Source organism: Cervus canadensis, chromosome 4 (assembly GCF_019320065.1).
Source record: "Cervus canadensis isolate Bull #8, Minnesota chromosome 4, ASM1932006v1, whole genome shotgun sequence".
Taxonomy (NCBI): domain Eukaryota; kingdom Metazoa; phylum Chordata; class Mammalia; order Artiodactyla; family Cervidae; genus Cervus; species Cervus canadensis.
This window is the reverse complement of record NC_057389.1, coordinates 54688792-54712572: the sequence shown is the minus strand read 5'-3', so window position 1 is coordinate 54712572 and position 23781 is coordinate 54688792. Positions and strand designations below refer to the sequence as shown.

At 40.7% G+C, this 23781-nt stretch overlaps 2 protein-coding genes across 7 annotated transcripts in view; both read left to right on the top strand.

Moving 5' to 3' along the window:
* The window catches only part of ARHGAP26 (Rho GTPase activating protein 26), a 466314-nt gene that overhangs the window by 318419 nt on the left and 124114 nt on the right, over positions 1–23781 (top strand). The gene's annotated exons all lie outside the window — the stretch shown is intronic.
* LOC122439764 (torsin-1A-interacting protein 2) lies at positions 8642–11241 on the top strand. The gene has a single exon (XM_043465133.1). It carries the CDS (start codon positions 9299–9301, stop codon positions 9692–9694), a length of 396 nt encoding a protein of 131 aa, XP_043321068.1. The 5' UTR covers positions 8642–9298; the 3' UTR covers positions 9695–11241.

Here is a 23781-nt window from a genome sequence, read left to right as displayed (position 1 = left end):
TTATGCCCTCATCTCCACCAGATGCTTTCTGTGCAGGTAAAGCTTGCTGTCCCCAGCCGAACCCTATGCATTGTGCATGCCACGGTCACAGCCTCTGAAACACTTAATTCACCAATTTTTCTTCCTCTCTGTTATAGGACAAGCTGCTTGATGACAGGCCCAGTGTCTGCCTCATCATTGGTCCCACTCTGCCCGGCCTGCTGTAGGTGCTTCACAGAGCAGCCTCTGGTGGGAGAAAGTGAGGGAGGCCTTCACCAGCTAGTCCCATAAACACACATGATAACAAGCTGCAGCAGAGTTCAGTCCCTCAGTGATGAGGAATCAGGTGGCGTTAGGGTTGAGCCAAGAGCCAAAGAGTTACTAGAAGTTAGTTGGATAAAGACAAAGAACATGAAGGAAGAGGCTCCCAGATAATAGCATGTGAGCAGTGTAATTGGGGTACCAAGAGGAAGAGGCCAAGGTAGAGATTAGCTTAGGAAGTGCAGGCAGGGATGATAAAATAATTGTGTGTAGTGAATAATTTTTAAGTGAAGTCTTTAGTCTGAGCTTCATAATTAGACAGGCAGCACTGAAAGCCAGATCCTGTTTAGGAGGTCCTAGACTTTGAGTTTGGGGGTGACAGATGCAGAGTGCTCCAAAGCATTTGTTCAGCTAGACCAAGTGTTCATCCCTTCCAGCTGGAGTTGAGAGAGTGCCAAAAGTTAGCTGAGGAGCCCCAGCCCTGATGTAGCTGGTAAGGACAAGGTAGGAAGCAGACCTCTTAGCCAAAAGAATGCCCTTAAAATTCAGGTTCCATGGAAACCTATCTTGGTTGTTGAGATTCTCTCTTATTTTTTTAAAATCATATTATAACATTTTTAATGTTTAAATAGTTTTGGCTGCACTGATCCCTTTTACACAAGGAAACTTCCAACCTCTTAGAGCTGATATATTGTTCATCAAGGATTTTCACAAAGAAGCAAGAGTCTTCCTTCCAGCCTTTGATTGTCAGAGCTGACTCTCTGGGGTTCCAGACAGTGGCAACGCAGCTTCCACTGACTGTACATGAGGTTGTTGATATTTGTTGGAAGAATTTTTTTCTTTCCAGAGTATCTGGAAAAAAGAATTGTACATCTGGGTGCAGCCATTCAAAGAACTAGAAGACTTCCAGCCCCCTCTGGTATTGCTAAAATGACACAAACCCCTTATCTATCATTGTTTAGAATTTTGACTATGGAGGAAATGAACCTAGGCCTCCATTTTTATTTTTTGTTTATCATACTGCAACTTTTGACAGTATACCTAAATCCACACCTGTGACCTTAGTGTAGAGCTCCACAATGAGAAAGTAAGAAATTACCTCAAAGAGATGTAAATTCTGCCCTTGGGTTGTCTTCACCTTGGACATTATTTTAGGGTTTATTAGATGGAGATTGAGCCAACCTTCCTTGTTTTAATCAAGGTATTTCCTGACCTTCCTAGCACTTTAGGCTTCTGCTGAGATGCTTCCAGTGTAAATTATCTTCTGTAGCCTACATCCACACTAGGAGTCTTCCTCCTTCCTAGGGGTCTTCATATGACTTGTTTTAGTCAGTACAGAGGAGACTGCTGGGCATAATTGGTTCCTTTCATGCTAAGACATCCATGAATACCTGGAGCTACAAAGCTGTGGGTCATGTTCTTTCTGTCTCTTTTTCTCTGTCTCTATCTCTCCATCTCTTAAATATATACTGATTGCATCTCTTTGGTACAGGTCCTGCAGTACAGCCTTCAGAGTTTGTCCTGCTGGGTCATGTTCCATTCAGTTTCCCAAGGACTAGATACAGTGTTCACCAGGATCAGTGGCACTGTGACCCACGTTTGATATCAGAGAGCTCAAATACATGGAGAATAAAGATTTACGCAGCATTGAGAGCGCAGTCACTCATTCTTAAGAGTTCAGACCTTGCTAGTAATGAGGGGCCTCCAATGCATCAAGAAGTTAATATGATCTCTTACACACATTCAAATTAAGGCTTTGCAAAGCTGCCCTGTTGTTTCACTGTGGGGAACCAGAGCTGTTGCCACTTGTGCTATAAGAGCTTGGTTCTTTCATTGGAATTAAAGGAATTTGCCCTTCAGCAACTTTAAAAGGATGAGAGTCTAACTGTTGGGTTTGTTTTAAAATCAGTTTAGTGCCGGAAGGCCTGTCTGGTAGAGTTCAGGAGATAGCATTCTAACCCCTGTTTACTCATGCCCAGGTTCAGTGTCTGCCAGCCCCTGAGAGCTCCCGTACCATCCTTCCCAGGCTCTTTCTGTTCCAGCCACTATAGCTTTCTTTGAGTTCTTCAAACACACCCTCCTCTGACCATAGGGCCTGGGACTGTTACCTCTTCAAGAGTATTCTTCCTTCATAGAATGAACGCCTGTACATTCTTTAGAACAGTGAGTGCTTTTAAAGCGGGAATGACTTAGGAAGCTTATTAAAATGCAGGTTCTCCTTCAGCAGTTCTTGAAGGAGCCTGGGATCTGGCATTTCTGACAAGTTCCCAGGTGAAGTTGGTGCAACTGGTCCTCTGGAACACTTCTTTCCATCTTCAGTTTAGTCAAGCCTTCTGTTTTTCATGCTTCTGAGGTTGTAGCCTTTCCTTCATAGAGGACTCTCAACTACTGTACCGCTTCTTTAATGTGAGCCATTGTCTGATGAATGTTTATCATCTACTAAAGTATGAACCCTGCAGGAGTGCAGAGTTCAGGGACCACCTGTTGGTTTTGCTTACCCCTTTGTTCCCAGGACCTATCACAGTATGGCATATAGGGTGCATTGTGTCGTCCTGGCTTTTGACAGAATGGTTAAATTTATTAGTCTGAGATGCATAAGATTATAAAACCCAGGATGCATGATTTTACCCATGCATGATTTTTTAAATGTACGTTGGTCATTTGAAAAATACTGATTAAAATCTTCCAGTGTGGACATATTTCATCATACAATACTTTTTTAAAAATAGTATTTGTTAGTATCACCACTGATCACATTTTTCAAGTAGTCCTTAAGTATTGGGAACCTGTCAGACTCATGGTGTCAAATCCAAATTTTCTAAAATTATACTTACTGCTTGAAAGAATGAATTTTATCATTATACCAAATACTGTCAGTTGTTTTCCTTGCAGTGACAGACTCACTTGGTTCATTTCTGAGAAAATGTCTGCCAAATACCGAAGTCTGAATAACCGCAGTTTCTCAGTTGTTCTTTCAAGCTAAAATGGTGTTTCATGAGAAAAGAGGTTAGTTTAGTTGCAGCTCAAATAATTGCACAACTGCTCTCCCTCAAGTCAGTTCTGGTATGTAATAGAAGTACTTTGTGCCTGTTTCCTATTCATTACAATATAAAAAATATTTGTTTGGGGGAGAATGGATGTATGTATGTGTATGGCTGAGTCCCTTCACTGTTCACCTGAAACCATCACAACATTGTTAATCAACTGTACCCCAATACAAGATAGAAAGTTAAATATATATATATAAATTTTAAAAAATGTGTGCTAAGTAAACAGTCAAGATTTAATCAAATTAATAATTGCTGCTACTTTCTCTAGGGTATTTTTTTGTTTTGTTTTTTTATTTAACATGTGAGTCTGTGGTGGTGAAGAGTACAGTGATTACTGGTGCAGCTTGGTGTCACTGCTAGATTAGTGCTAAGGCATGAGCAGTTTTACATACACTTGTTATTGCATCTCATGGAAGCCTTGAAAAGGTCCCGGAGATCCTTCAGGAGTCCATGGACCACACTTTGAAAACCCCTGTCCCAGCTAAAACCAAGATCACCTTCTATTAAATATGAGTATTCCAGCCTCTTCCTTTAAGAAGAACAAGGAAAGAATTTGAAGAAATTTCCTTGTATGTTAAAGCAAATTTACTTACTTCTATAGAAATAATATCCTGAGAATTTGAGGAATTCTATGATTCTAAAGAATGGATTCTATGATTCTAAAGAGTCCATCTGGCAATGCAAGATACCCAGGTTCGATCCCTGGGTCAGGGAAGATCCCCTGGAAAAGGAAATGGCAACCATCTCCAATATTCTTGCCTGGAGAATTCCGTGGACAGAGGAGCCTGGCGGGCTACAGTCCATAGGGTCACAAAGAGTGGGACATGACTGAGTGACTAACACTTTTGCTTTTACTATGATTGCAGAACTTATCTGAAAATTCCCCTGTGTTGCCTATTAATATCTAGTATTTTTCGATTCAGATATCTTCAGTATATCTTGTTTGATGACAGTTTCAGTGGGGCTTTTTTTTTTTCTTTAAGATTACAAAAATCTGGAGATTTTTGAAAACTGATTTTTGTAGAATTTCAATTTTTAAAAAGTAGCTCAAACTCAGGTTCCTAACTTCTCAGAATTCTATACTATACCTTTTAACTTATTGAGAAGAGCTGGTTGCAGCTCTTTCTTGTTTTCTGTTTTTGAGAGCTTATATAATTAAATAATTTGGAATTCAAAGTTTAGAATTCTCATTTTAAATTCCCTTTTAGACTCTTCTTGTTCTGCAAATGTGCTTGGTATATTTCACCATAAGTTAAAGTGTTACAGTACAAACCATATAGACTTCCTTGGTCTTTGCATTGGGTAGCAGACCTGTTATTTTTTAAATAATTATGTTACCTTTAGTGGCGAGTTCAACTTTAACATAAAATCAGTTCATGGAAATAATCAGTAGGAGATTAAGTTGTGTGTAAGGTAAATGTGAAACAGATTGAATTATCTACCTTCAAATTATTTTCTTGTTATTAAAAGTTAGTGTGATTTTAATTTACATTAGCTAGAATATTTTATCTTGAAAAGGAAGGGATAACTCCTTGTGGTATTAACACCAGTGGGTAGATATTGTAGGAAAATATCACTTCATTACATTATGAAGACAAAAGAACATGAACTTATAAAGCAATTTTCCTCCTATTAAAAAACAAATTAAAAAAAAAAAACAGAGCATAGGATTTGAATCATAGCTCAGTTCCTTCTTGGCCTGGTGACCTTGAATAAATTAATCAGGTTCTCTGGGCCACAGTTTCCTCATCTGTCAAAGTGGAATAATTACCCCTCCCTCATGGGAATTGAATTTAATCATACAACATGTATAAAGAAGTTAACGCTTTGCCTTACATGTGATAGATTCCCAGTAGAGTTAGTGTACAGTTTTCAAAAAGTTTTAAAAATATTTTTAAAAAAGTATAAAAAGAGCACATGTCAAAGATCTGTGAGGCTCCGGGTAGAAATATAAAGCCTCTCAAAAGAGAATAGGAGAAACTTATTTACATAGTTGGTGAAAGAAAAAACACTGAAAATAAGATCAGTGAGTTAGGGTCATAACTGGTAACTGGTTAATGTTCAGTAGGGAAATAAAAATCTCAACTTTTGAGATTATTTTGTCTCCTGGACAGAAATTATATGCCTCTCTATCAGACAAAAATATATGCAAACTTACCCATTTTAACTCAAGTTGAAATCTATCTTTCCAGAGACTGAGTCCTCATCAGTAGTAAATACAAAGTCAAGCAAAAGCTACTTTTCCCTAGAAAATTATTTAATAAGAGCCTGCTGACTCTGTAACTGTCCTAGGAAGGTGGGGCTAGGCATTGGGAAGTTAGAGGAATGTCAGGTAATCAGTGCCAGTTACCTTGGATTTTTTTTTTTTTTTTTCCAGTGGGTTTTGTCATACATTGATATGAATCAGCCATGGATTTACATGTATTCCCAATCCCGATCCCCCCTCCCACCTCCCTCTCCACCCGATTCCTCTGGGTCTTCCCAGTGCACCAGGCCGGAGCACTTGTCTCATGCATCCCACCTGGGCTGGTGATCTGTTTCACCATAGATAGTATACATGCTGTTCTTTTGAAATATCCCGCCCTCACATTCTCCCACAAAGTTCAAAAGTCTGTTCTGTATTTCTGTGTCTCTTTTTCTGTTTTGCATATAGGGTCTATCGTTTATCCACCGTTTCTAAATCCATGTATATGTGTTAGTTATGCTGTAATGTTCTTTATCTTTCTTGGCCTACTTCATCTCTGTAACTATGGGCCTCTCACAATGCTTCAATGCCATCTCCATTAGGACTGTTCAAAATGAATTCTTTTTAATGGCTGAGTAATTATTCCATTGGTGTATATGTAGCCACAGTTCCTTAATCCATTCATCTGCTGATGGGCATCTATGGTTGCTTCCATGTCCTGGTCTATTATAAACAGTGCTGGGCATGCTTGGGGTGCATCGTGTCTCTTTCAGTATCTGGTTTCCTCAGTGTTGTATGCCCAGAAGTGGGATTGCTGGGTCATATGGCAGTTCTATTTCCAGTTTTTAAGAAAATCTCTCACACTGTTTTTCCATAGCGGCTGTACTTAAGTTTGCATTCCCCACCAACATTGGTAAGAGGGTTTCCCTTTCTCTCACACCCTTCTCCAGCATTTATTGCTTGTAGAACTTTTTGTAGCAAGCCATCCGTGACTGGCCGTGTTAATGGGTACCTTATTGTGGTTTTGATTTGCACAAATTCAACACTCATTTATGATTAAAACTCTCCATAAAGCAGGAATAGAAGGAACATACCTCAACATAATAAAAGCTATATATGACAAACCCACAGCAAGCATCACCCTCAATGGTGAAAAATTGAAAGCATTTCCCCTGAAATCAGGAACAAGACAAGGGTGCCCACTCTCACCACTACTATTCAACATAGTGTTGGAAGTTTTGGCCACAGCAATCAGAGCAGAAAAAGAAGTAAAAGGAATCCAGATAGGAAAAGAAGAAGTGAAACTCTTGCTGTTTGCAGATGACATGATCCTCTATATAGAAAACCCTAAAGACTCTACCAGAAAATTACTAGAGCTAATCAATGAATATAGTAAAGTTGCAGGATATAAAATTAACACACAGAAATCCTTGCATTCCTATATACTTAACAATGAAATAAACAGAAAGAGAAATTAAGGAAACAATACCATTCACCATTGCAACAAAAAGAATAAATACTTAGGAATATATCTACCTAAAGAAACAAAAGACCTATACATAGAAAACTATAAAACACTGATGAAGAAATCAAAGAGGACACAAACAGATGGAGAAACATACCGTGTTCATGGATTGGAAGAATCAATATTGTCAAAATGGCTATTCTACCCAAAGCAGTCTATAGATTCAATGCAATCCCTATCAAGCTACCAACAGTAATTTTTCCACGAACTAGACCAAAGAATTCACAATTTGTATGGAAATACAAAAAACCTCGAATAGCCAAGTAATCTTGAGAAAGAAGAATGGAACTGGAGGAATCAACCTGCCTGACTTCAGACTCTACTACAAAGCCACAGTCATCAAGACAGTATGGTACTGGCACAAAGACAGAAATATAGATCAATGGAACAGAATAGAAAGCCCAGAGATAAATCCACGAACCTATGGACACCTTATCTTTGACAAAGGAGGCAAGGATATACAATGGAAAAAAGACAACCTCTTTAACAAGTGGTGCTGGGAAAACTGGTCAACCACTTGTAAAAGAATGAAACTAGAACACTTTCTAACACCATACACAAAAATAAACTCAAAATGGATTACCTTGGATTTTTAAATCTTGTGTGGGTGGAGATGAGACCTGGGGGCTGCTTGAGGATAGAAGGAGTTAAAACTGAGACTCCTGCCTTAATCAGGGGTCCTGGACAGCTTCACTGTCATCGAAAATGTGGCCTGGATTTTATTTTTAATCTACTTTATAGCACAGGAGTACAGTAGGGAATTTACTTTACTCTGTCAGCCTGGGATCTGTAAGGAAATTTATGACCTCATTCAAATTTATTTTACCAACATCACTCAGTGACACTTCTTGAGTATGTACTTGATCTGAAGTACCTAGGATTTCCATAAATAAAGCTCCTCTACAGATAAGTTCAGAATCATAAACACACAGGAAAATAATCTGTTATCAACTAGAGTCAGTGGGAGTAGTGTACAGGAGTATCAGAATTTAAAAAATGCAAATAATAAAACAGTGACAGAAAATTCCCACAGAGACTATAAAATAAATATGTTTAATTAAAAACATAAAGAAAGCAAAGTGGTTGTCTGAGGAAGCCTTGCAAACATCTGAGAAAAGAAGATAAGTGTAAGGCAAAGGAGAAAGGGAAAGAGATATACCCAATTAAATGTACAGTTCCAAAGAATAGCAAGGGGAGATAAGAAAGTCTTCTTAAGTGAACAATGCAAAGAAATAGAGGAAAACAATATGTGAAACGAAATGTGAAAGACTAGAGATCTCTAAAAGAAAATTGGAGATAAGAAGGGAACATTTCATGCAAAGATGGACATAATAGCAGAATTATGCACAATAGCAGAAACAGCAAGGGATTAAGAAGAGGTGACAAGAATTCAGAGAAGAACTAGACAAAAAAGGTCTTAATGATGGTGTGGTCACTCATCTAGAGCCATCTATCCTGGCGTGTGAAGTGAAGTGGGCCTTAAGAAGCATTACTGCAATCCTCTTCTGGTGGTAACCGGAGACGGTCGTATCGGAGGCGGCGGTGAGTGCGGCTGCTGCTGGAGGCGAGTAGCTCTCCGTGTCTGCATCTCCTCGGCTTCGTGGAGTCGGGGCTGCCTTCGCTGCCGAGACCGAAGGTATGTGAAGCATTCCCAGAACCGTTCAACCAACTCAACAGCAGCTACTTCCCTGTGACTGGGTCCTGATTAAGGTCCTCCTAAGAAAGACTTCATTGGATCCATGCTCAAGAGGACACTGCCAAGTTTTCCTGACCCCTCTACATCGCTATAAAGCACTAAGGCCTTAAGACTTGGGTACTTGTATTACAACGGCAAGAGTGCCATTACCCGCCAAAGACTCACTGGACTGTCAGCTTCTGTTTCACCAAACAGACGTAATAACTTACCAGCAAAGCAGAGTAAGCCAAGTGCCTCTGCACATACCACCAGCTGATAACACACGAGAAAAAGTAACTTAGACTAGAACCCTGTCTTTTCTTAAGAAGCTGAGATTTAAAGGAGCTCTTGTGACATCTGTGCTGCTAGTAGTGACTGATAACAGACTGGATCAGTCCCTGAGTTTGGAGACTGGCTACAAGTGAGTGAAAAATAGACAAAGAAATCGTGAAGAATTGCACGGAGGTGCAAGCCAAATTTTATCCTCTTCAAGTAATGGTGGTTGGACTGAGAAAGTGCTAAACCGAAACTGTAATAGGTCTGGTTACTTGGGTGTCTCTCTGTATTATCATTGTTGCCTCTTACTGTTACATTTGCTGTCTGTGTTGTCTCTCCAGATCCCAATGTTTTCAGATAATTCACATTGCCCTGACTGTGGGCAGCAGTGGTTCCCTAGTTTAGAACTAGGCCATTGGTTGTACCAAACTGAACTGGTTGAGAATGAATGTTACCAAGTGTTCTTAGACCGTATTAACAGAGCTGATTATTGCCCTGAGTGTTACCCTGATAATCCTGCTAATAGAAGCCTTGTTCTTCCTTGGTCTTTCCCACTTGAGTGGGCTCCTCAAAATCTTACCAGGTGGACCTTTGAAAAAGCCTGCCACCCATTTCTTCTGGGTCCTCCACTGGTTAGAAAAAGAATACATGACTCTAGAGTTGCTGGTTTTAACCCTGCACTACAGTTAATCCTGACGAGGACAGACAAAACCTTAAACAAAAAACTTGGCCAAAGCAAGTAACTTCTTAAACAGTCAAGATCATGGAGACTCTAGAGGGTTTTGTACTAGTAGCCCAAGGAAGATGGAAAAATGACTCCTTTCTAAATCTGATCCAGACTGTCACTGCTTTGGGAAACTGCTTAAATTGTTGGATCTGCTTCCAGGGTCTATACATCTCTTGTTCAGCATGAATTTAATTATTAGTCCAAGCCAGACTGTTCCTCTGGAACCTGACTAATCCATATTTCCTATGTTTTGGAATTAGCTTGCTCCTCCTAAAAATCTCCACAGCCTAATCATTGACGTTATTGTGACAAGGTAGTCCTGGAGGAGAAGCCTATACTGTGTGTACTTTAATTCTAGTAATAACTTTTGTGGGAAAGCATCCTTGTAGTTGAATTCTAGATTATTCCAGTAAAACAATTAGACATTTAATAAGGATCTATATTCTCAATTCCACCTCTTATATATTAATCAGTGATAATTATATATATATATAAGATTTATTCATATCTAACCAAATGTTCATCATTGGCTCTATTTGGTTTATTCTCAGTGTGGCTTTGACCTTCCTTATTAACTGGTCACTGTCAGAGAAACCACATTCAATCAGGCAATACCTGTATAGGTTACAGAAAAATATGCAGAAATGCCACTATCTAGTTACTTGGCTCTACATAAGCAAAGACTCTCCTGTCTTTGTGGTGACTGAACTTAGAATGTCCTCCTCTGGAAATGGAAAAGTACCTGTATTAGGGGCTAGGTGACAGAAGGAGTTATCAAACTTGACTCCATATAGATTATGAACAGTTTAGGGGAAGCATTTTTCTTAGAACTAAAAAGGACTTACCTGACATTGGCCTCATTCTGGCCTTCACTTGTTCATGAGAATCATGGAACCAGAGTTTGAGTTAAGAAACTTGGAAAAAGCAGCTGAAAACATCTCAGAGTCCACCTAACAATTTAAAAATTCCACTTAAGATGCTAAATAATCCATTGCTTATGTAGAAACTCAACAATGGTCTCAAGGTCCCAGGTTCTTTGTCTTTCCCCTCTGGGATCCTTATTGTATTGGCTTTTTGTCCACATAGTTGTTTTCTCAGTGAGTACAATGTAGCTTGTTGCTGCTCCAGACATTTCAATCTCTCTCAAAGACTGGAAGTAGGGAGCAAAAAGCTTTGTTCTTTCAAGTCTCTATTTTTTATTTGGGAAGAAAATCTCTCTCTCAAAAGTCCCTCAGATTTTTCCTTACATTAATTACATCAGGGATTTTCCCTTACCCCCTTGATTCAGAAGGGAGCCTGGGAAACCTGACAGAGGGGAATGGAGTTGACATTGCCTGGGTAGGACACGTTGTCTCCCCTAATAAAATCAGGGCTCTTTGAGGAAGAAGTGAGGGATGAATGGCTGTTGGTGTGCAGCAAATCATGCCTGCCACATGTTGTTTAAAGTCATCTGTTGGTCTGTATAAAGAGTGTACCCCGAGATCTGCCCTGTATCTGCCTTATGTCTGTCATGATTGACGCTCTCTTCTGTTCTATTGCTGAATAAATTGTGTGTGGACTGCTGAAAAAAAAAAAAAAAAAAAAGAAGCATTACTGCAAACAAAGCTAGTGGAGGTGTTTGAATTTCAGCTAAACTATTTCAAATCCTAAAAGCTGATGCTGTGAAAGTGCTGCACTCAATATGCTAGCAAATTTGGAAACTCAGCAATGCCCACAGCACTGGAAAAGGTCTGTTTTTATTCCAATCCCAAAGAAGGACCATGCCAAAGAATGTTCAAACTACCATACAGTTGCACTTGTTTCTCATGCTTGCAAAATAATGCTCAAAATCCTTCAAACTAGGCTTCAGTAATATCTGAACCAAGAACTTCCAGATGTACAGGCTGGATTTAGAAAAGGCAGAGGAACAAGAGATCAAATTGCCAACATCTGTTGGATCATAGAAAAAGTAAGGGAATTCCAGAAAATTTACTTGTTTCATTGACTACGCTAAAAACCTTTGACAGTGTGGATCACGACAAACTGTGAAAACTTTTTGAAGAGATGGAAATGCCAGACCACCTTACCTGTCTCCTGAGAAACGTATGCAGGTCAAGAGGCAACAGTAAGAATTGGACATGGAACAACGGACTGGTTCCAAATTGGGAAAGGAGTGCACCAAGCCTATATGTTGTCAGTCTGCTTATTTAACTTCTATGCAGAGTACATCATGCAAAATGCCAGGTTGAATGAATCACAAACTGGAATCAAGATTGCTGGGAGAAATATCAGCAACCTTAGATAGGCAGATGGCACACTCTCATGACAGAAAGCAAAGAGGAACTGAAGAGTCTCTTGATGAGAGTGAAAGAGGAGAGTAAAAAACCTGGCTTAAAACTCAGCATTCAAAAAACAAAGACCATGACATCCAGTCCCATCACTTCATGGCAAATAAGAGGGGAAAAAGTGGAAACAGTACCAAATTTTATTTTCTTGGGCTCCAAAATCACTGCAGATGGGGACTGCAGCCATGAAATTAAAAGATGCTTACTCCTTAGAAGGAAAGCTATGACAAACCTAGATGGTATACTAAAAAGAAAAGACATCACTTTGCCAACAAAGGTTCATATAGTCAAAGCTATGGTTTTTTTTGGTAGTCACATACAGATGTGAGAGTTGAACCATAAAGAAAACTGAATGCCGAAGAATTAATGCTTTTGAACTGTGGTGTTGGAGAAGACTCTTGAAAGTCTTTTGGACAGCAAGAAGATCAAACCAGTCACTCCTTAAGGAAATCAACTCTGAATATTCATTGAAAAGATTGATGCTGAAGCTGAAACTCTAATACTTTGGTCCCCTGATGTGAAAAGCCAACTCTTTGGAAAAGACCCTGATGCTGGGAAAGATTGAGGGGGCTGACAGGATGAGATGATTAGATGGCATCACCTACTCAATGGACGTGAGTTTGAGCAAACTCTGGGAGATAGTGAAGGACAGAGAAGCCGGGTGTGCTATAGTCCATGGGGTCGCAAAGAGTTGGACACAACTTAGCAACTGAACAACAACCAAAAGCATAAAGAAAGGACTAAGCCCAGAAGGATAGGCAGCATTGGAAGAATCAATAGAACTTATAGAAATTTAAAAGATCATTAAAAGTAAAAACTCCAAATAAACACCAAATTAAACAAAGCTGAGGAGAGAGTTAATGAACTGAAATATAGATTTTAGAAGATTGCTGTACTGCAGTTCAGAGAGATAATGAAACAAAATAATTGAAGAGACATGGAAGGCAGAATGAGAATATGTCTTTAAGATGTGCTAGAAGGTGAGACTAAAAAGAATAGGAAGAGGTAATGTAATATTTGAAGAGTTTAAGGCTGAGAATTTTCTTTAATTGAGAGATATGAAGCATCAGGTTCAGTAATCACACATCCAGCAGATGAAATAAAACTAAGTCTACACAAATAGATATCTTAGTGAAGCTGCAGAACACTCTAGAAATAAAGAGAGCATCTGTAATGATCTCTTCAATATAAAGAGATCCCACATCTCTTTATATCTTCAATATAAAGAGATCTTAAAAAGAAAAGCCCACACAGCCATGGCCCACATGGTGTTAGAAAGTAGTGAATGAACTTTCTGTCTCTAGCCTTGTGCTTGGCAACATAAGTCCTGGTACAGCACGAGCAAGTTCAGTGATGCTGACTTTCTTCTCCTTGAACTTCTCTGTTGTGAAAGTGCTTTTAGACTGATAACCATTAGGCATGGCATTTTATAGCTGAACATTATTTGTTCTACCTATTATCACCTCTAATTTTAGGCTTAATCACCTCCAGTGGTCTGAGTGTGGAGGGTTAGCATTCTTTCTCCTGTCTTTAGCTATTCCAGGCACCAAACTAGAGTAGTTACTGCTTGGCAGTTGCCTTAGGGACTTCTCTAGCTTTGTGAGCAGGAGAAGAAACCTCAACATCTTTGGTGCGGTCTGGACTTAACTAAGCTTCTCCTTTGCTGCTGCTTTCTGCATGTGGATCAATGCATCTGTCTCCGTTTTCTGGACTTAAATAGAGGTCTGAAGCTTTCCCTCACTTGGGAAGCATCCCTGGGAGGGAGTCACATGCCAGGTCAGCTCCCTCATGGACAGTAACCTCAGAGCTCGGAGAGAATGGGAATGAGTGCTGGTAGGCGGGCTGCCCTTTTAGAGATAAGGACAGTACAGGAGGTCTCTCTACTCACGGTGCAGCTGTCCTTCTTGCTTTCTCATTATTTTTTCATCCTGCATTCCGTGGTGGGGACCAGTAAGTCCCGTAATGCAGGGTTGTGACTGATACATCACCTTGGATTTCTCTCCAGGGGTCTAGTCCTTAAATGTGTCTTTGGTTGGGCTTCCAGACAGCTCTCACTCCTTCTTTTGGTCTCTGTTAACAAAGGGAGGTTGTTTTCTCAGCACCCTAGGGGACTCTTTCTCGTCAGCCATTACCATTACTGATTTTTCTTCCTCTCTTTTCCTCAGCAAATGTCCAGACAGTGCTTTGGTGTCTGAAGATCTAATGATCTAATGATCTTCAGAGAATGTCTTTCTTTAATTACTTTTCATTCTTTCTTCTTTTTCCTCTACCTAACCCAAACATATATACACTGTTCCTTTGAACAGTTATTTTGTACCTTCCCTCTTTGTGGAAACTGGATTATTAATTTTTTGTTATTGCTGTAACTGAAATGCCCACATTTCAATTTCTGCTGTGAGCACTACTCAAAATTTAAATGGACAAGACAGAGAGAAACAGGAGGTGAGGTGAAACATAAAAGCTTTTTATTTTCATAATGGCTTGGAGCATGCCCTCCCTGAGAGTGGGGAAAGCAGGTACCATGGCAACAGGTTCTAGTCTCTGGGAGGGCTTCAGCGGCACTGGTAGTGCAGGAGTCTGGAGGGTGGGGAGCAGATCGGGAGCAGCGGTAGCCTTTCCAACAGGAGCTTAAAGTTGCAGGCTCACTTCTAGTGATTACTGCCATGTTTCATAATTGAGTGTGTCTGTGATGTATACATGACCAGGTTGTTCATGAAGCTGGAAGACAGTGTAACTAGGAGACAAGGGCACGGACCTTTAAGTTCCTCTCTGTCCCCCTCTAGCAGGTGCCTGGGTTGGGGCACTGCTGCGCGCCGGATCCCTTCCAGACTGTCATCCACTCTCTCCCCCCACCACCTTCCTGCATCTCAGGCCCAGGGCTCCTGCCTGTTGAAGTCCAATCTTCTTGATCAGGAATTACCAGAGTGTGGATCTTTCTGTCAGGGCTTTCTAGAAATGCCACCCAGCTGTTTCAAGAGCTTTACCTTCACCAAAGACCTCTATGTTGAACCTCAAACATGCAAAAACTGTGTGGGTTTTTTTTTTTTAAATCTTCCCTAGAATAAGTTCTTATCATAGGATTGTTTTTCCTCTCCCAACTCAAAATGCTGACCCTCATAAAATGTGCACAACCATGCTTAGTTCTGCTAATTGCTGACTTCCTGCTGGACCTTAAACTGAAAGATCTGAAACATCAGATTCAGTAGTCACAGCAAATTCCAAAAGGAGAAATAAAACTAACTCTATACAAATGCACGTCCTAGAGAAGCTTTAGAACTCTCTAGATGGAAAGAAAAATCTATAAAGAAGAACCTTTGTATGATAAATAAGAGCCCAACAGCCAGAGCCCACAGTTAAAAATTTATTTTCAGGACTTTGTGCCCTAGTTACACTCCATGTCGTTTGTATCACCCACCCAGGGTCCATGGAGACAGGCTGTCCCCATACCCAGCTCACAGAATACCAGAGCAGAAAGGCTGGTTTCATACCAGGACTTGCTTCATTATAACACAGTCTCTCCATGTAGCCATCAATCCTGCCTCCTCGAGGCTTCTGTTTAAATTTGTTCTCTGCATCCTCCTCCTCCTCATCCCATTTTGCACAGCACCAGATAGTCTTCAGAACCCTTTTCGCCTCTCTGTTGCTCTGTCTTTACAACCTCCCTGTGAAGTAGATTAGAGGGCGACGATGGTCGTTTTTTGGCCTCTTTGGCAGCCACATCATTTATATGCTGCCTCCCAAGTGCCCTGGTACCCATTGGCATGGGTGCAATATATTGAAATCAGCAGGGCTGATATTCTGAATCTTGAGTTCCTTCAAGTCCTTTGACCACCAGCCTGAGAATAGCCCGCAGATATTAAGTGCTTGTCCTGCCAGGTACTGGGCATACATTGAGAATAAGGCATACATTGATGAACTGGGCATACACTGAAGAACACTTTACTCCTATAGACTCAGTTGTTCTCCTGCACCAAATGCTGGGCCAAGGAAATTCTCCCTTGCCTGGCCTCATAGAGAGGAATTTGATGTTAATTTTTTTTCCTTGCCCATTAAATTTCATGAACAATAGATGAATTATAATTACAGGAATGCTTTAATAGATGTAGAACTGTGTTTATTTTTAAAAATATAGTAAGGTGCCATCCTTGCCTGGTGTATGTTATTATTTTACCTGAGACTTTTGGTCTGCTCTGTAGAAGACTAATTGTTTTATCTGGACCCTTAGCAAAGTTGTTGAGTCAATAAACAATTTGAAAAAATTCAATACTGTAACTAATCAAAGAAATGCAACTTAAAATGGAATAGGTACAATATTGTTTACTACTTATTAAAAATTCCAAAATAGGATTGCCTTAGGGTTCAGAGAGCTAAAACATTCTAGGTGGGAGTGTAAATGGATAGAAGTCTCCTAGATGACAGTTTGCTAGTGTATAGTAAAAGTATTTATACGCTTTAATCCAGAAATGCCACTTCTGTGAATTTATTCTAGAGAAAGAAAGATGTGCCACTATTGAAAACAATTGGATTAGCCAATAAAAGAGGATTTCTTAGATAAATTATGGAATATCCATACAGTAGAATACTATAAACCTTAAATATGTAGACTAGGACAGTGAATGATATGTGAAAAATCCATAGTAGAGCAATAGCAACAGGTTATAAAATTGTGTACATACAGTATGATTCTGGCTTGTATTAAGATACATGTGTGTATCCATGTATGTGTGTGTACCTGGGAAAAGCATAGGACATAACATGTAAATCTTTAAAAACTGGGTAAAACTTAGTTATTTCTAATCAGTGGAATTACAAGTGATTTTTATTTTCTTTGTGTTTTGCTGTCTTTTTCATTATACCACAATGGATGCTTTTCACTTATAATACCAAAAAAAAAACCCAAAAAACCCAAAAAAGCAGGCGGAGGGGGGACTTATTCTTAGTTTTTTCCCCCTGATGATAACACCAAGAGAAAGAATAAAGGATAGCCATTTTTAAATGGTCACTACACGTTAAAGACATCTGATGACATTTACTGATTTGTATTAGGGGAGATAAAAACGTTTTATTTTGTAAATTTCACACCCTGTGTCTGTGCTGAGGGTGGAGGAGTCATCTGTGGGGATGTGCATTTTTAAGGGAGTGTACATCCAGGTAGGAGTGTGTATGCATGCACGTGTTTATGTGCACACACGCGTGTGTGTGTGTGTTTGTGTGTATGTAGCCAGATGTCATAACCTCACAGGACCACCATCCTTGCAGGAGGCTCTCAGATCTGCATATCCAAAGATACTGCCTGTGGTGAGCTGACCACTGTGGTTCACACCCCTGACTCCTTGGCCACGAGCTCACTCATTTGATGCCAAAGGTGCCCCTACAGGCATCCTGCCTTCAGTGGGTCAGGTGTCTAAAGAACTTAAAGTTACACTGAGGCTTCAGGAGACAGTCACATATAGGACTGATGCTCTGACTTCTTAAAGCCCCTTGCTATTTGTTTTTTTTAAGCACCAATACCAATTCATAGAGAAGACTTGTTTTGGTGAGTTCAAGTGATTTTTTATATATTTTTTTACTTTTATTTAGTGAACTCTCTCCTACCTTCTGTGGAATCCTACCTTCCACAGAGTAGCAGGACACCCTGAACCTTGCTACTTTCCCCCCTCAAGTTTCCCACACACACTTGATCTTTCTAATGGGTTACTCCTTTGTTTATTTCCTGCCCCTGTTTAATGATTACTTAGCTTTTTAGGTAGCCCAACCACATGCTGGGACTTGTCACCAGGATTTTCTCCTTCTATGTGATTTTCTCCTTCCATATAAATTTCTGGAAGGTGGTCTTCTGTTTGCAAGACTGAGCAGTAGATCTGCTAGTGACATGTTTTCAGGAAGAGCCATTTCCGAACTGGGTTGGGGCCACAGAGGTGGGTGGGGTGGGGTGAGCTGCCAAAGCCGCAGGGCGTTCCCATCATTGTGTGGGAAACCATAGGAGTAGCAAAGATCCCAGGGCTTCCACTTGGGTTAAACAGCTGTTGACAAAGACTTCGGAATTCCTGCGGAAAAGGAGCCAGACTCCTTTAGCATATAACTTTTAAAGAGGTCTCAGGCAGGCTCTGATATTTGTGGTTGAAGATAGTTCTTCTTACTTGCCTGTGTGTTTATACATGTGCTTTGTAGTCTCCTCATCTGTAGACTTACAGACTACACTCTGATGAACAGGCCTAGCTCACACATCTTCCCCTTAGGGAGGCCTTCCCTAGTCTACTTAGATTGGTGCTCCTCACTTTTTTATCACATGCTCCTGTTTCATATCTTCTTGTCACTTTCACAGTCAGATATTCTTACTAATGTACTATGTACTGTCTTTCCAATTGGAATAGAATGCCAGTATGCCAAAAACAGGGATCTTGCCATTCTGGTTCCCTGCTTCAGTGCTTAGAAGGAGTTGTGGGCTCTCCTGGTTGTTGAATCACATGTGGTAGGTGTAAGAGCCTGCAGGAGTCCAGGGGAGTTGGAGCTGAGAGTGAGAGCAGAACCATATGACCTGAGGTTAGACAGATAGGCAGGGTTAAATCACATGGGCCACAGTGAGGGGTTTGGAGTTACCTGAGCACCTGATGTTCATTACGTTGATTCATCTCTGTGGGTTTACACATATCCAGATTGTCTGCTGAAGTCACTTCTTGATGGCATTTCTCCTGGGGCTTGTGCGCCCCTGAGTCCTCAGAGTGTTTCTTTAGCTGGTGCCACATTCTCTTCTCGTCTCCACTGCCAGCAGCTTGGCGTTCATTCTTCACCTGCCGTTTCCCACAAGCTGGGCAGAACAGGATGACAAGAGCTAAGGTGTTAGGCTTTGTTGCTTGCACAATTGGAAGCATTCCAGAAGCTTGTCATTAACCACCTTGACTTCCTCATCGAAAAGTACTGGATTTGGGCTTTATGAATGATACTCACCAAGAGCCTGAAGGCTGGGGGATTGGGGCCCAGATCTCAACTGCACTGTTTGAGTCATTTGTGTCTCTTTTCCCAGGCCTTATTTGCTATTCTCTGCCTAATGATATTGTTGGTTTTCACACTTTGAATTTGTAATTCCTGTTTGTCAACACTGTACTTTGTTTTAGAATTTGTTTTCAGAGTAGCAGAATTCAGTTTGGCACTGCCTATGAGGATAAACCAGGTTTTGCCTGGCATGTGTTGAAGTAAGGACTCTTCTGGCATAATTCCCTGATGACTCTATTTTTGTGATTAAGGCAATAAATGTAACAGAAGGATTTGTGTATTCACTCATATTCTAACATGTACCACTGTATATAAACACATTTTATATGTATAGATAAATAAGATGAGCTGCTATTTCACTTCAGCTTGGACTACATTGACGTTTTAGGAGATAACAGTTTAGGTGTAGCAAGGAGCTAGATGTTGGTGTAGAACTTCAGGAACGAGGAGTTGTATAAAGATGTAATTCACTCAGATTTTTTTTTCTAATTTTTATGAGTTGTGAAACATATGTTGTTGCATTTTTTTTAAGAATTGTATTCTTTAGCATCAGAAATGTAAACATATATAAAAATGCTGATTTCTACTCATGTGATTCTTCATGGAGGTTAGAGATCTCGGGTTTCATTTTTCATTGATCATAACAACTGATCTCCAGAACTTTTCCAGGGGGTGTCAGCTCTTATATATGAAGAGGCATGAATTTTTCAGGACACCTTGAAATAATTATTTTCTCTGTTAATTGCCTGTCCACATGTAGTTCATAAGTTCATTGATAGCACATGTAGGTTTATAAATTTCAGTCATTTTGGTATGTTGGCCCAGTGTACCAGTAATCCAGTTTTTTCAGCCTAAGTCTCTCAATTTGTTTCAGGTTCATGGCAAGGAATGTAATTTTCTGTCTGTATCCTTTTTGAGGTGAAAGTACACTCCTTTTCAAAGCTATGCCATTCAGATGGGCTATTTCTTTCATTTAAAAAATCTTCATGAAAAGAAATAGATTACCCAGTGCATAAGTGTGTGTCCATATTCACGTATATGCATACCTGTTTCTCTCTCTCTCTCTCTCTCGCCTGCTCTCAATTTGTCAGTTTCTCTCTCAGTAACATCACCCGTACTCCCATCAGTGGATTTGAAATCTTGAGTGCACCTCATGAAAGGATTATGGTCAGTTTATAGATGCAGCAACAAACTTAGCATTTCACAGAAATTGAGAACCCCTGACTGTTCAGTCTTGGAGCCATTGTTCTTATTGGAGCTAAGCCACATGGAAAAGGGCCAATCCCTTAACCTTTGATGTAGTTCCTTTTATCCCTGACTTTTCATCTGTAAAATAGATCTAGTAATACAGATCTGTTATTTTAATTAATTAAAAGTTGTTAAGATGGTTCAGTTCAATGGGCTTTATAAATGTTTACATGCCATGTTTAATATTGGTGCTCTTTGTGGGTGACTATTAGCTAGGTAGCAGGTAACTAGCACCTAGAGGCTGTTAGGTACTCTAGGTTTCCAGCTTATTGGCTAAACATTTTGATCTTTCATGGACTCGCCTGTGGAGAAGTCGGTAAAAGACTTAGCGTAATGACTAAGGGAAAAATGTGGAATAGCTTCAGAGACCTACTGTGTTAACAGACATAGATACAAAGTACAGTGCTGACACATTTCAGTTACTCAAATAAATATGAAAAGTAGTATATTCTGGTGTTCGCCTGTCTTGAACTCATCCTCTCACAGGGCTTTCTTATGCTAGTTTGCAAAGCTCTTATATCTCATGGAATAGAAGCATTTAAGTCTTAGTAGTTGAGACCTTTCTGAGTCTACAGAGAAGCATAACTGATTATTTTATCCCTCTGATCAGAATTTTCTCCCGGAGTATCATCTCATTGAGTGGGGTGGAGGGGGGATGGCGAGGGGAAGCTATAGTTAGTGGCCTGCAAAGTCCTCCAGGATTTCCTGCCCCCAAGTCCGTGACCTGACTTCTCCTGATACCTTCTCCTTTGCTGGCTGTGCATCAGGGACACTGGCTTTCACTGGTGCTGCCAGCTGCCTGCATCTGCTGTTTCCTTGGAGGACTCTTCCCAAAGACCCACGTGGCGTGCTTCCTTCTTCCTTCAGGCTGCTAGCACATGCCTCCCTCCCAGTGGCTCCTTCCCTCACCACCATGCCTCAAACTGCAGACAGCCCCCCGGTGCTCTCTTTCCACTATAGATTTTATTTGGTTATTGTCTGTTTGACCACAAAAGAATATAAGCTTTTAAAGCAGGGAATTTGTGGGTAGGATCATCCATCTTGTTCATGGCATTATCCCTAGCACTTAAAGCAGTCCCTTGTGCATGATAGGCAGCAGAAGGTCCTAAGGCAGTTTCTCCAGGGCCTGCCTTTTTTGGACAGTACTCGCCTAAAGGTGGCAGGTGAACCACTGAAGGGAACATCACCACCAGCAGAAACTGATCTGTTCACAATGCTTGGTGGCATCGGGTTGGCACACACAGGAGCATCTAATATGCCTCCTCTGTGCTCCAGCATCTCTCTCCAGACTGGAGAACATAAGCCTCAAAATAAGTCAATCAGTGATAATGTGAAAGGACTTTAAAAACTGTAGAATGCTTTGAAAATGATAATAACTGAACTTGAGAATGGATTATTATATAATTTGAAATAGTTAAGTAATTTTCCAGGAAGCAGGGTTCCCTGGGCCAGCTTCTCTGCAGGTCTTTCTGTATGTCAGTACTATGCTTCCTCATCTGGGCCTGTGGACTGGGTCCAAGAATACAGCTGCAGGCCAGAGCCTGATCTAGCCAGGGCCAGAGAGGGCAAGTTCATCCATTAACCCCTAGACTGAAGGGATATGCCTTCCATCTGCACAAAACTATTCGGGTACCAAGTAGCTGAGACCATGCAAGGCAAGTAGAATGCAGGTTAGCCTGTTGTTAGTCTCTGAATGACAGTGACTAATTAGGAAAACTAGACAGCTTAGCAGCAAAAGTATAATTCTTGTTGTTAATGAAACTTGGCCTATTCTGGAGGGGGCCAGTAATTCCCATGACCCAGATTAGTTTTCTCCCAGAAGAAAAGCCTAGGGATTTTATACTGTTGGTAGGCAGAGATGAACCTAATATTCTTCTTTGCTTTCAAAACATCCTTTTTAAAATAATCTGGTTCTCCTTTTACCCATGTTCTTTTTAAGGCTAGGCTATGTAGAAGAGAGGCAAGTGAGATAAAAATGACAGATCATATACTGTATATATTATATCTCACACACACATACACACCCGCATTGCATTGTACCAGAGAGCATTTAGTAGCAGTAGCTCTGGACTGCAGACTGCCTGGCATCAAATTCCCGCCTTACGACTTATTCAATATGTGGTGGTAGTGTTTAGTCGCTGAGACGGGTCCTACTCTTTGTGACTCAATGGACTGTAACCCACCAGGCTTCTCTGTCCATGTTTCCCAGGCAAGAATACTGGAGTGGGTTGCCATTTCCTTCTCCAGGGGATCTTCCTGACCTGGGGATCAAACTTATGTCTCCCGCACTGGAAGGCGGGTTCTTTACCACTGAGCCACCAGTGTGTGGTAGGCCCCCCAGTATGTGACCCTGGACAAATTTCTGGATTTTCTGAGCCTTAGCTTCTTCATGTGGGGGGCAGTAATGGAACTCACCTCATAAGGTTATTGTAAAGATAAAATAAGTTAATCAATGGAATGCTTATTAATACTTGTCTCACAGTAAGTGCTTGGTCAGTGTCAGTAGCTGTTATTGTTGATGATGATCTTAATAATCTAAGGCAGGTAGGAAATAATGAAATTGCAGAAAGGGATAAGAAAAGGCAAAGTGAGATTTTTTTTCCCCACAGGAGACACTGTCCTAGAAGGTTTAAGTGTATTGAAAAGAGCCTGATATAACATTGTGAACTTAGGCTGTATTTTATAGTGCGTATTAGAGCAGTCATGTAATAATGGTACTTATACCCTACGAGTATTTCATGGCCTTGATACCTTTTGGATTAGCACTGTGGCCAAGGAGAGCCGCCTGGTTGGTTACATGCTGTCAGTGTTGCAGTAAGATGCTCTGGCCACTCCCCTGACTGCTGTCCCCCCTTGACAAAGGTAGCAATACATTAGTAGATTACATGACAGTTTAAGCCAGACATTTAGGGAGTTGGTGATGGACAGGGAGGCCTGGCGTGCTGAGGTTCATGGGGTTGCAAAGAGTCGGACGTGACTGAGCGACCGAATTGAATTAGTGCAACTGAGCCTTGATAACCTCAAAGGAAGGTGACCTCCTAAAGCATGCATGTGTTCTTTTTTCCCCCAACACCTAATACAAGCAAACTCTGTGCCAAGCCCTGGTGATGGGGCAATAAGGGAGGATAATGCCATCCCAGTTTTCTTGGAACTTCTAGTAAGTGGAGGAGACAGACAATGATAATTCCATGAATAATGACATAATTCACTAAGTGCTAGGAAGGAGAATTGCAGAATTAAGAGTTGTAATGAGGTATCTGACCTGGCTTGGGGTATCCAGCAGAGACCTCTTTGGGAAAAGAGAGTGATGAGTTAGGAGAGAGCCAGATCAAGAGGGACTGCAGAGCTTCCCTGGTCAGGGGATAGGCATTATAAAGGAAGGCACCCAGACCTAACTAGAGTTTTAGCCCAGAGATCCATGAGCTAAGGGAGAGACGATGGAGGAAGGTCTAGATCAGGCAGGAACTTGGAGGCCAAGGGTTTTCAACTTGAAATTTAAAACAGTAATCTTTGGTGGATTTTAAATAGGTAGTGGAAT

Excerpts from the sequence above, each read along its gene's own strand:
- LOC122439764 (XM_043465133.1), top strand. The coding sequence starts at position 9,299 with ATGTTTTCAGATAATTCACATTGCCCTGACTGTGGGCAGCAGTGGTTC.